General features: G+C 40.5%; 1 protein-coding gene across 1 annotated transcript; it reads left to right on the top strand.

Annotated features, from left to right (window-relative positions):
* The first annotated feature begins 8,980 nt into the window (after positions 1 to 8,980).
* LOC107275871 (CBL-interacting protein kinase 22) lies at positions 8,981 to 10,551 on the top strand. The gene has a single exon (XM_015784160.3). It carries the CDS (start codon positions 9,107 to 9,109, stop codon positions 10,460 to 10,462), a length of 1,356 nt encoding a protein of 451 aa, XP_015639646.1. The 5' UTR covers positions 8,981 to 9,106; the 3' UTR covers positions 10,463 to 10,551.
* Positions 10,552 to 13,493: the final 2,942 nt, after the last annotated feature.

The following is a 13,493-nucleotide window of genomic DNA, read 5'->3' as shown; positions in this document are numbered from 1 at the left end:
CGTCGTCGTCGCCGCCGCCGCCGCCGCTCCACGCCGTCGTCTCCGCCACCGGCCTCCCCCTCCCTCCTCCGGCCAGATCTGGGAGGGAGGGGGCGAGGGGAGCCGCCGCCGGCCGCCCTGCGCCGCCCCGCGCACGTCGTCGCCGCCGCCGCCGCCCCGCGCCGCTGTCGCCCCCGTCAGCCTCCCCCCTCCCTCCTCCGGCCAGATCTGGGAGGGAGGGGGTGAGGGGAGTCGCCGCCGGCCGCCCCGCGCGCGTCGTCATCGCCGCCGCCGCCGCCGTCCAGCGCCATCGCCGCCGTCGCCCCGCCGGCCACCCCCTCCCTCCTCCGGCCAGATCTAGGAGGGAAGGAGCGAGGGGAGCCGCCGCCGCTGGCCGCGCCGCCGTCCCCGCCGCGCCGCCGCATGCAGTCGCTGTCCCCGCCGCGCCGCCGTTCCCGCCGCACCACCGGAGAGGATAAGTGAGGGAGAGAATGTGACTTAGAAAAAATCTGCTCCAGAATGGGTCTATTTATATTGCTCCTCATTTTTGAAAATGATTTTCGCAGGCGCCGCTCAAGTGGTCCGCGGACATCAAACATCACCCTAATTTATATTTTTGTAGGCGGTCATTTGGCTCCAAAAGTCATGTCTGACTGCGAAAATAATACCCTAATGTTGGGAAAAATGCTTTTTCTAGTAGTGTATGAGTCAACACCCTGCTAATCGGTGATCTTCAACTTTCAATTTGTGAGTAGTTTATCAATTCCACGGATTATACACACGGATCATCCAATATACATGCACGTCATATGCACACACCATCGTTTAAACACACGCCAAGAAGATATAGATGCCAATGATATAAATTAGCAACCTTCCAAAATTTCCTAAAGGAGCACATTGAAATGTGAAAGACTCGGAATTCGAATTCTAATGGATGTCTTTTTGTTTACAATGATAATTATCACTTTCAAGCATGCTATCCAATATTGGTTACTATTTGCATCTTGTAGCATGTCAAGGTCATTTCCATTGAATATTAATCTGGTCAAGTTGCGAAGTTTCCTTCTGCCTCAGCGTGCGCAGAACACCATTATTATTTGGAAAATATCTGAATTACCTCCACTGAACTTATGTGGTAGTACGATTTACCACCTTAAACTGTAATACCGGACATTTGACACCCAAAATTCTTAGACAAATTAAACACCCTGACTTGATTCGGAGCGGTTATCTGATGTTGTTCAATATTAGTAGCATTAGAACTAAAAATTTATACGTATATGATCATCCCAGATAAAATATGTAGCGGTCTAAAGTTAATAAGGAGCTATTACAGGTTATCTCATGTTAGTAAGGATAGATTGCTTCCAACTCTGTAAGGGCTTCTTCAATTAATCCCCATAAAACCATGTTCGGTTAATCCTCAAGTGGGAGGTACTGAAGGGGATTTATTCCACACCTATTATGGTGTGAAATTATTGCCCCTCAATTCCCTCCAATCCTCCTCGATCCACACCAAACCGAACAAGGCCTAAGAAAGGGGATTGGAGGGATTGAGGGGCGCTAATAGGGTTTAATTCCACACCTCAATGGATATGAAATAAATCTCTTCCAAATCCCCCTCAATCCTCTTAGGTGAGGGATTAGGATCCTACCTATTGCCAAGGGTAACTACCCTTAGGGAGACTATATGCATTCCCGAGGGTTAACTGTCGGGCATTTTTATAAGCCATCCATAGTCGGGGATACCGTCATGTATTTACTTTGCCAACAGTGTAAAGCCAAAAGTGGCGCATAGGGTATATACTTGGGGAACAGCTTATGGTTACCTATTGGCCAATGGAATCGTCGATGGTTTTCTATCTCGTCAGTCATTGATGCTACCGATGGTTTTTATACACTATCGTGCATTGTAGAGTGCTAGTGTTTAGGAGTACCGTGGACAGTCTATATGTGCTACAGTTTTTGCCACCGTCGGTAACATATATATCCTACAGTTTTGCTGTTGTCGGCCATATATATGTACTACAGTTTTTCGCATAATACTTCATATCTCCATCCGAGGTAATTTGAAAATTTTAAGAATCCGTTTTATCAAAATAGATATAAGAGTTTCAATGAATATTTCACCCCATAAACGATCTCAAATGAAAAAACATTGAACTACAAAAACATAGATCTCATCGAGATTTACAATTTTTATATAAAGTTCATCATGATCCGACTTAATATGAAAGAATTAAGAATTTATTTATCGTATTTTAGTGGTTCTCCCATTTTCAAGGGTTGATCTCTTTTCTCTTAAAGAGAACCACCCGCAAAAATCGATTTAACGGGCAGCCTAGTTTTAGTGGTGCTCTCATTTTCAAGGGTGGTTTTCTAAAGAAGTCCTCATGAGATTTTTTTAAAGGTAGTTTTCTTTGAGAAATCTGCATGCAAAAACTTTAAAAATTGTAGAAAAATTATTTTAAATTGGATTGAGGTGAACCAAAGTTCTCCATGATCCTTATAATGTTCTGTTTGATATGGCTAAGTTCATATATTTACCTAAAATACATATTTCAATATAAGTTCATATGTTACGAAACTTAGCATTCATGAATGATCATAATAAAAAAAATAATATATAAAAGTATTAAAATTGTTATATTACAGGAAATACTATAAGAATCTCATAGTGCTTTTGTTTACCTCAATCAGGTTTGATATGAATTTTCTTTTTTTTTAGTTTTGACTTTCTAAAGAACCCCTTGTAAACATATAGGCGAAAGCTTGTAATGAGTATTTAGGCGCCTAAATGTTCTCATATAGAAAAACTTTGTATTTGAATATGGAAAATGTCTAATCCGAGGTTTGGCCTAAATGATCTCTATGAGCTGTATAATTTGTTCCATATCTACATAGCCGAGGTCATTTGGATAACTAAAAAACAAATTCAAAAATAGATCTGAGAATGAAAAACGAATATTTCTAAGCCTAAATAATCTCAAATGAACAAAATTTCAACAACAAGATGTAGATCTCGTAGAGAGCTACAATTTTTATTGAGAACATATATCCATCCAAGGTTGTTTGGAAATAAAAGCAAAAAAATGAAAAATAGATCTAATATAACCCTTAACAATCTCAAATGAACAAGCTTTCTACTACAAAGTTGTAGATCTCATCGAGGGATATAAATTTCATGTAAAGTTTGTCATCATCTGACTTAACATGAAAGTGTTACAATTTTATTTTATTTTTATTTTTGTACTTCTCTCATTTTCAAGGGCGATTTTCTTAAAGAGAAATGCCTGAAAAATGAATATTCAAATCCCTAAGTAATCTCACATGCAAAAAACTTTCAACAGAAATGTAGATTTCATCAAGTGCTACAATTTTCATATAGAGTTTGTCTTAATCTGACTTATATGAAAGAGTTATGATGTTTTTCATATTTTAGCGGTGCTCTCATTTCTAAGGATGAGTTTCTCACATAGAACCATTCGTGAAAATCGATTGAAAATCGATTTTTACATAGTAATGTCGTAAGGAGCCACCCATAGAAATAGATATTTTCGCAAACAAATTTATTAGAGATCCACTCGTAAAAATCTGTTTTCGCAAGTGGTCTATGACCTGAGGTGGATTTAACCATTTTCTCAAGCAGTATTTTTTTGGGCCGTCTATGAAGGCCAATGGGTGGAGCTCGAAAAATTGATTTTTGTACTATTGCCAAGGGAAGATATCACGAAATGTTTAATAGTTTGTATTACATAATAAAAAAATCTCTCACAAATATAATTAAATCTAATTCAAAAGAGATTGTCTCTCAGAGACATTTAACCTAAAAACTAAAAGGGAAAGATCAATCTTTAAAGAGAGCTTTCCAAAAAGAAACTGAAGGTGGTATATTCTGAAAAATTAGAGTTCCTTTTATTCCAAATGTTCCATGCTGCATAAAGTATTTTCTCAATAAAATGTGTAGATCTATAAGAAGTCATTGCCTGATGTAACATTTCTTCAAAGCCGAGAGAGATGTCCCACACAATACCTCTTGTAATTTTTATTTATCAATAAAGTAATTACTGTAGGGGTTGTTGGGATACGTGTAGGCTACGATATTATAAATCAAAATTTTCTATCACGTAAACCAGGAACCATGCAAGTATTAGATCATATATCATTACCACTCGACGCGCTGTGCAGCGGAAGAAGACGCTGAGAAGTCGAAGGAACTCTCGCGAAGTAGCACGCGTCAATGTAGAGGAAGTAGTTGATCGCACCGGCTCGACCTTCTCCTCCTCGTGCGTTCTCCTCGCCGTACTCCCATGCCGATCAGCACCGCAAACCAGTGGCGCCTCTACCGGTATCCACACGTACAGGGATGGAACGGCACGCACAGATGTGCTAGCACCCGCCCACGGCTAGGGTTTTGCTTGGGGAGGGAAGTGACGGCTAGGGTTTCTCATGTGATGCAATGCCTCTGCCGGTCACACCCCTCACGAATATATAGGATCCATCACTCGGGCCTCCAAGGCCCGTAGGACTCCTATTCGGATCTCTATCCGAATTAAGCTCATATTGGATCTCTATCCAATCCCCTTATTCCGGCCCATTAAGCGTGCGACCCTGTAGGTTCATATATACTCGGCTGTAACCCGAAAACTCCTTTTCGGTCCACGCGTCAACAGCGGCCTCTAGCAGAACGTATTGACCCACCGGGCATACATAAAAATCATATCGGCTGAACCTCTAGTGTATACTTGTATGAACCCCTTTGCCTCACGATATCGATTAAGCTCAAGGCTAGATATGTGCCATCCTCTAATAGCTCAATCATTCACTCGAACCTGTTGATAGATTATATAACTTGTGATTGACTCCTCAATCACCTTTGGCATGGCCATGCACTTCCATAATCTACAACATCGAGGGGCCCAGAGATATCTCTCCATAGGAGGGGCAAATCCAATCTTGATTATTCATATCCCACTACATGTTTCATAGTATACCCAAAAACTACTTTTATTACTACGCAATTACGGAGTAGCGTTTAGCAGTCCCTAAGTAAGCTATTACACATGTTGAGAACCATGATAATCTCAGGTCTAAGGATTCAACACCAACACTCAATGAGATCACTGATGACACAACACATATGGCTACTGCAGTGTCTCATGTTGGGTCTATCCAACAACATGTTCACCAACATGTGTCCACATTATTAATTTGGTATCTCTATACCATGATCCATGAGACATGATCATCAATTAATACATGTGTTGATCATATAAACATATTTGTTCCACATATGATATTTGATCAGGGATCCTTTAGAAATAGTAACAAACAACATAAAGAGTCTCATGAAAGAATCACATATTCATTAACCAATAAGGAGTTATCTATTTCAAGGAACAATATCGGATAAATATGTAAATATAGTATGTGATACAATCATCTCTATGATTGCCTCTAGGGCATATCATTAACAGGGGCTTCCCCTAAAGTGCTTCCCCTAAAAAAATATATATAATTAAATCTAAACATCTCCAATGAATTAATATTAGACATAATATCTCCATATAATCCATTGTACAAACCGTCGGCAATTGATTTTATATCTGCATATAATCCATCGTAGAAACCATATGTCGTTGATGTTTTCTATTTAGTTTCACAGTAGACCTTGTTTATAATTCTAGCAGTGTTAACCAAACAAGGCGATTTGATATAGGGCCGTTCGAGAAGTAGTCTCAAACTATTCCATGAAAATTAAAGTCGGAAATATTTTGTCTCTGTAGAAGCATTCACATTGATTAGTACAGACAGACATATATAGTCAGCCCGTGTGCTTAGGACCATTGGTTACGACGTTATAGTTGAATATAATTTATATGAGTTTCATATCATGGCTACACCAGTACAACTTCCATCTCATAAAAAATAGTAATTACATATATATATATATGTTAATTAATTTTTTTCTTAGAACGAAGAAAGTAGTAAATAATCAAATAAAATCATGCCGGCCATATATATGGCCGGAAAGAAATTCAAACTGCTGAAGGGCGCCCATGGTTCCATTTGCTCTCCATGAGGCCATCCCCAACCCAGAAACCATCTAGTAATTTCTATACATACCATGTCATATAGACACTATGCATAGAAACTATCTATCTAATGGATGGTGACTTCGAATTAAATTCTCATCCAATCATCTATATTCTCTCTCATTTTATCCATCTCATCTTGTTTTCATTCTTAGTTCTTGTGTAGACATGATTTCTTGCATGAGAAATGGTTTCTTTATTTTTTTTATCTCTCTCCTCATTAACTCTCTTGCCACATCATATTTTTGTTTATGTGGCAATGTATTAAATGCTATGGACACTATATGATATGGAGGGTTTGTTGGGTTTGGGATGGCCTAACCATGAGATCGATCGAGCCACCTCATTACACGTGTTCCAAGTGATCATCTCATGATTCATTATTAGCGAGACATTAATATTCATTCAGCGAACTGACGTCATACGCTTGGCTTACACACGTCGCCATGATTTTTATTTAGTTTATTGCGAGGACAGCTGCCGTGATTTTTTTTTTTAATTTAATGCGAGGATAGTTGCCGGTGATGTTTACCTTCTTCAAGTATCTGCCTGCATCTTCAAGGGAATCTCCGGGTAGAAGACCTAACGCCAATAATGCTCTCTTATTTATGCTTTCCGTCCCCACCAAACCAATTAAAATCGGTACAAAATGTGATGAAAAGTACGTGAGACTTTTAGTTTTAGGCGAGAAAATGTATATATTGTAAATTTAGGGCACGTATATCATTCGTACAAAATTAAAACAATATGTGGTTGAAGTGTGCCGGTTAAACAAGTAAACCGGGTAATTAGTTATTATTAATAATGGATGGAGTTCGATATATAATATTGATCTGATACTGGTTTCTCCCCATTGATTTAAGAATAAAATATCTATGTTTGACAAGGTGGAGTACTGGCCAACACCATAAAACCACCACTAATGACGAAAAGCTTTGGCAAAGTGCATGACAGGCAAACTTAGGCGCTAATTAACCTATGAATTTACCAGTAAATATTACAAATTTTCACACAAAATGCATCAGTTCCATTGTATTTTTCTATTTTATCTGCATAAGTATAATTTGTAGTTGACGTTCAGGTTGGATAAGATTATTTTTGTTTTCTTAATACGATATATTTTTTATATAATATAACTTTAATAATTTATTGCTACGGTTATTAGATATGATTTACAAAACATAGTAAATAATATACAATATTATTTAAAATATATATTTTTATTATAAGTGGGGGGACTGATGAATAATTTGGTTATGCTTTACTGATTAAAACTCTAGTATCATGAAATTCAGAAAATGATTTTTTTTTACATAATGAATAAACTAGTTGCTGCATCTGAGATAACAAAACCGCAGTCCATTATTACAAAGTATTTCTATATCACGTTAGAAGAAGTCCAATCAATCTATAGATATGGCAACAAAATCAATTTCCTAATTTTATGATTAAAAAGGCAAACTGATAATTTAGTGCAGGGTAGCAGCAGTTGCAAGTTGTGGCTTCCATGCCTTGAAATCTCAATGTACCAGCTGGTGCATATCAAATCAACCAATCCAACGGGACATCACATGACTTTCACAAGAAAATCCAGAGAAAAACCAGGGCCTGAGCACCTTGTTTCTCTATTCAATTATTTATCCGAAAGGGAAAAATGAAACACACACACAAATCCATTTTCGTGCACATTATTATTATATATGTTTGAGAGGTATTTTTGTTTAACTAGATAAAAGCCTACACTTTGAGGTGAGAATTTGAGAAGAAAAAATCAAGCTGAAATATTAATTGTGGATAAATATTTTTAATATATTTAGAGCTGATATGTGAAAATTCTTAGGAATGAATGAAAAACAATAACAACATGTTCTCTTAAAAAATAACGACATGGTTATTCTAGTGGCTATGTATCTTCTTATCCAACGACTGCTATCTTTACTCTAATATTGCAATCTAATGGTTAGAAAGTGTTTGCTTTATATGAGTTAATGTTCCTTAGTGGATATCAATTATATAGAAACAAAGATATCATTGCAACGGATGATCATTTTAGGTAAACTTTTTGCATTTTTAGCATTTCAAAAACCACAACTGAGTGACTAAATCGACCAAAACAACTTTAAAGTAACTCTGAAATCAAAATTGGCTGCTACTTATAACTAAGGCAAAGACAAGCAAGCTCAAGTAGTTATTAATAAGTATTGCTTGAAAGGTACCAAGAAAAAAAAAACACTAGTAATATATTTTTGCACCATCGTGTAGCATCATTACCCTTCTTGATTATAGGGCAGCAATGCTTAATTACTGTTTGTCGGAATATATATCAGTACATAACCTGTATTTTCGGATCGGTATTAAGCTTTTGAATTGAAATGATAAGTAACCTCATCTTTTTTTTTATGCTTATACTTATTAATAAAAATTTAAATTTTCAACTTTAAATTTGAAGTTGATTTAGAGGTTTTTCATCGAAGTTTATTTTTTAGCCTTTGTTTTTAGATCGCTAAAAACACGTAATATTTTTATTAATAAATTATTTTTCATTTGCAAATATGTCCCAACTGATATTGCTGTTAATATGTTAATATGGTATCAGAGATAGAGGTTATTGATTAATCCGCGCAAGGGGAATGTTGTTGGAATATAAGTAAACTGCTCATCTTTACCTATCTACTTAAACTTTTAGATCGAACTGTATCAATGTTGTAGCTACAAATGCATACAACACAATAAATATGTGTGCTTATTATTGTTACCAATAAAATAAGTCATGTGAACAATTTGATGTTATGCTGTGTTTGTAAGTGCCTGTATATATAATTGCACTTTTTAATTCTGCCTTTTTTAACATGGTGCACATAGCAATACTTTGTGTCCAGGTACACAGCCCAGCTAACCACTGTACAAAGGCCTTTTAGCACAGAGACTCCACGAGACCACGAGCAGAGAATCAACCGACACAAACTACTCTCCATCAAATCATCAAACCAAACACCACTACTTTCCTCTCCAACTTCACGACGCCGGAGATGCCACCGGCCGGCGACGACGAGTCGCCGGCGGCCACCGGCGACGGCTACTCGAAGAAGGTCCTGCAGGGCCGGTACGAGCTCGGCCGCGTGCTCGGCCAGGGCGCCTCCTCCAAGGTGTACCGCGCGCGCGACGCCCGCACGGGCGCCCACGTCGCCGTCAAGGCCATCCGCAAGCAGCAGCAGCCGCACCACCACCCGTCGTGCCGCTCGCCCGAGGCGGCCGCCGCGGCGCGGAGGTGCGTGGAGGTGGAGCGGGAGGTCGCCGCGCTCCGCCGCGTGCGCGGCCACCCGCACGTGGTGGCGCTCCTCGACGTGCTCGCCACCCGCTCCACCGTCTACCTCGTCCTCGAGCTCGCCAGCGGCGGCAGCGTCCTGTCCGCGCTCGACAGCCGCGGCGGCGGCCACTACGACGAGCCCGCGGCGCGCCGCCTGTTCGCGCAGCTGGCCTCCGCGGTGGCGCACGCGCACTCCCTCGGCGTGTTCCATCGCGACATCAAGCCGGAGAACCTCCTCCTCGACGAGCGCGGCGACCTCCGGCTCACGGACTTCGGGCTCAGCGCGTTCGCCGACGCCGACCAGCACCTCGGCGCCACAGACGGCCTCGCCGCCACGCACTGCGGCTCCCCGGCCTACGTCGCGCCGGAGATCCTCCTGAAGCGGCGGTACGACGCCAGCAAGGCGGACGTGTGGTCCTGCGGCGTCGTGCTCTTCGTGCTCACCGCCGGCTACCTGCCGTTCAACGACGGCAACCTCATGGCCATGTACCGGAAGATCTGCGCCGCTAAGTTCCGGTGTCCAAAATGGTGCTCGCAGGAGCTCCGCTCCCTTATCGGGCGGATGCTTGACCCGGAACCCGATACCCGCATCAAGATTGGTGAAATCTTCGATCACCCTTGGCTCCAACAAGATGGGAGTTCATCATCATTCGGTATGATCCAAGCTGCGTCCTCTCATTCTAAACCAGAGGTAGAGAAATGGGAGGCTGAATTGGAGCAAGCAATGGAGCTAAATGCTTTCGACATAATCGGGTTCGCCTCGGGATGCGATCTAAGCGGGTTGATCGGTCCATTGCCAGATCGAGTTCGATTCGTCTTGCCGGGTGGGGATTCCAAGTCAGTTCTGGACAAAGTTGAGAAGCTAGGGCGAGAGGAAGGGCTTGTAGTGAGGAGGAAAGAGGAAGAATGGTGTGGAGGAGTTCATGTAGAGGCAACTAGTGGGAAATTCACTGCATATGTGAGGGTTAATCTATTGCCCAAGAAAATACTGATGATAGAGGCTGAAAGGGTTATTGGAAGCGAGATTCCTAAATTTTGGCATCAACTTCAGATTGGTAATCTATTAGTAAGAAAATGAGTAAATGATGAACACGCTTTTATGCAAGAGATTGTAAATATATATAACAGAAAATTAGTTTAGAGTGTTCAAAATACTTGGATATAACACTTGGCATTTAGGATACTCCCTCCATTTTAAAAAATTCTTGGCGTTTCGGACATAACAACACGATCTCCGAAAACTAATTTTTACCACTATTTTCTATTACAATATTATAGAAGTATTAGTAATATATGATTTTATTGAAGTACATCTAATCAAAATACTTTAGAAGTTATTCAGAGTTAAACTTTTTAAAGTTTAACATTAGTTATGTTTAAAACGATAATTATTTTTAACCTAGAGGGGGTAATTGACCGTGGACGTTTTTCACATATGTATATCTTGTAAATAAATACAGAAATATGGATACGGAAATCATCTCATTTTGCCTTGTTACCGCAAGTAGCTGCCACAGATCTTCAATAGAATCTCCCGCCTGATACTAGTACTGATAATGTTCTCTTGTTTACGCATTCTGTCCATGTCGGATCAAATAAACATGACAAAGTGATGACTTTGGATGAGAAAAGGTTTCATATATAATATGCACAAATCATTCTTACAAAAACATTAATTGTCCTAGCTTTCATCTTCATCCAAAGTACTCCTCAATATATTCCTAAGAAAATGAATACATAATAATATAGACATTCTTTTATGCAAGAGGCAAATATATAGAACAGAAAATTAGTTTAGAGTATTAATTGAGAGTGGACATTTTCATATTTATGTATCTTGCAATGTGCACAACAAGATACAAAATGATTGCCGATTTCATTTTTATAAGAGTAAATTTTATAAAAGTATAGATGCTTTGACTAAATTATCGTAAAACTACATATTTGAGTTAGTATATTACAAACTATATATATAGCATTCAATTTATCATGGAACTAGACATTTAGAATAAAGTATCACAAAACTATTGATTTAGTAATAAAATTATCATAAAAAACAAATTTAGCACCAATTTAATTGCAAAACTATAACGCTCATAGTTTCAACATAATAGTAGTACAAGGGATTTAAACTCTAAAATATATAGTTTTGTGCTAATTTTATTTTTAAATCTATACTTTTTTATACTTGCTTTAACTATATAGTTTTCTGATAAATTTCATACTAAATCTATAGTTTTTTTATAGAACATCTTAATTCTACAGTTTTGTAATATCTTGATCAAAATATTTGTAGTTTTGCTATTTTTATCATGAACGGACCATAAGAAGCATTCCATGCCTGTTACTTCAAGTATCTGCCATACCTCTCTGCGTAAACAAAATCACGATATTCACATGTGGTCAGATTTATCCCTAATTTGATTTTTTACAGAGGAAGTAGCTTTAAGAGAATCTCCTGCTTGACACCTATTCAGTATTCACACGTTCTCCTGTTTATGCATTCCATCCCTGTCAATCACTACTAAAAAATCATTTTTCTAGCGTAACCCTTTCGTTTTTCCTGATGGGTTTTATGCAAATACGCTTGTGAAAATAAATGATAGGGATTCCGGTTACCAATCGTCAGCAAAAATCAATTTTCGCTAACGGTTACTTAAAAGATCCGCTTGCAAAAATAGAGGTATTTTTAAAAGCGGACCTCTTAACTTACCGCTAGCGAAAATCATATATTTTCGCTCGTGGCTGCTAATGGCCACCTCCCGCAAAAAAAAAAAAAAAAAAAAAAAAAAAAAAAAAAAAAAAAAAAAAAAAACTTCACTATATTAAAATTTCACCCCCACCTCTCCCCGCTCCCCCATCTCTCCATCTCCTAACTCCATCTCCTCGACTCCTTCTCCTCACCCCCTCTCTCACCACGCCTCTCCTCCTCACCCCGGCCCGGCCCTCTCCCCCCTGTGCCTTTCCTCCTCCTCTCCTCGACCCCCACGCACGCGCCTCTCCTCCTCCTCTCGGCAACCAAGGCAGGGACGGCGACGACAACGGTGGACGTCCTCCTTCCTCGCCAAGCCACCGCCGTGGAGCCGCATCGACTGGAGCGGGCCAGCGGATCCGGCCTGCCGGATGGTCGCGGGTGGCGGATTCAGTCACAGGAGAGGCACATGTAGAGAAGGGAAGCGTGCAGACGGTGGATTCGGTAGCGGCAATGGTCGGTCTCCTCCCTCTTCAGTCCAGGTGGTGGACAACCTCCTTTCTTGTCGAGCCACCACCGCGGAGCCGCATCGACCGGTCACCGAATGGCTGCGGGAGCTGTCGGGACGACGAAAGATCCTCCAACCCCCTGCCCTCTCCTGATGATGCAGTGGGTCGAGGCCACCTAGTGACCGTGGCTCGGTAGGCAGCGACAACGGCAACCACGGCAGCCACGGTGAAGCCTGTAGCGAGCTCCCTCCTTCACCGACACAGCTCGATGGCAGCAATCGATGATTGGGGATTGGGATTTGTGATTGGAATTACTTTTTTGCTCCAAAGAAAATGTTTTCACTAGCGGGCATTTTAACATTGCCGCCAGTGAAATTCTATTTTCGCTGGTGGTGGTCTTAGCTTGGCGGCAGCGAAAATGATTTTCACTAGCAGCTGTCTTAGCGTGGTTGCTAGCGAAAATTGATTTTCGTTGGCAGTCAACTGCCCGCCAGCACAAATGTATTATTTTCACTGGCCTTTGATTGCTAGCGGTACAGCAACCTCCAGCGAAAACCCATTTCGGCCGCAAGTAAAAATGGTTTTTTAGTAGTGAATCAAATAAACATGATGAGGAAGTGACGTTGACTCTAGATGAGAAAAACGTTTACTATACAAAATATACACAAATCATTCATACAAAAGCAATTACAATTTACAAAAACAACACTAATGAACATGATTATTCTAGATGTAGGAATTATTCTGGAATACTCCTCGTCGGAAACATGTGGAACGCATTTCTCTCAAAACGCAAAAACCGTGCCCAGACACCAATCCGCCGCTGGATGTGAAGCCAACGGCCCAGATGGAGGCCAACGGTGCCAAGGCGCAGGCCACGCGTGTAGGGCTGGACGAAAAGCTCGTGG

Source organism: Oryza sativa, chromosome 5 (genome assembly GCF_034140825.1).
Source record: "Oryza sativa Japonica Group chromosome 5, ASM3414082v1".
Classification (NCBI taxonomy): domain Eukaryota; kingdom Viridiplantae; phylum Streptophyta; class Magnoliopsida; order Poales; family Poaceae; genus Oryza; species Oryza sativa.
This window is presented reverse-complemented; position numbering and strand designations above follow the sequence as displayed.

Coding starts and splice junctions, on each gene's coding strand:
- LOC107275871 (XM_015784160.3), top strand. CDS start 9,107: ATGCCACCGGCCGGCGACGACGAGTCGCCGGCGGCCACCGGCGACGGC.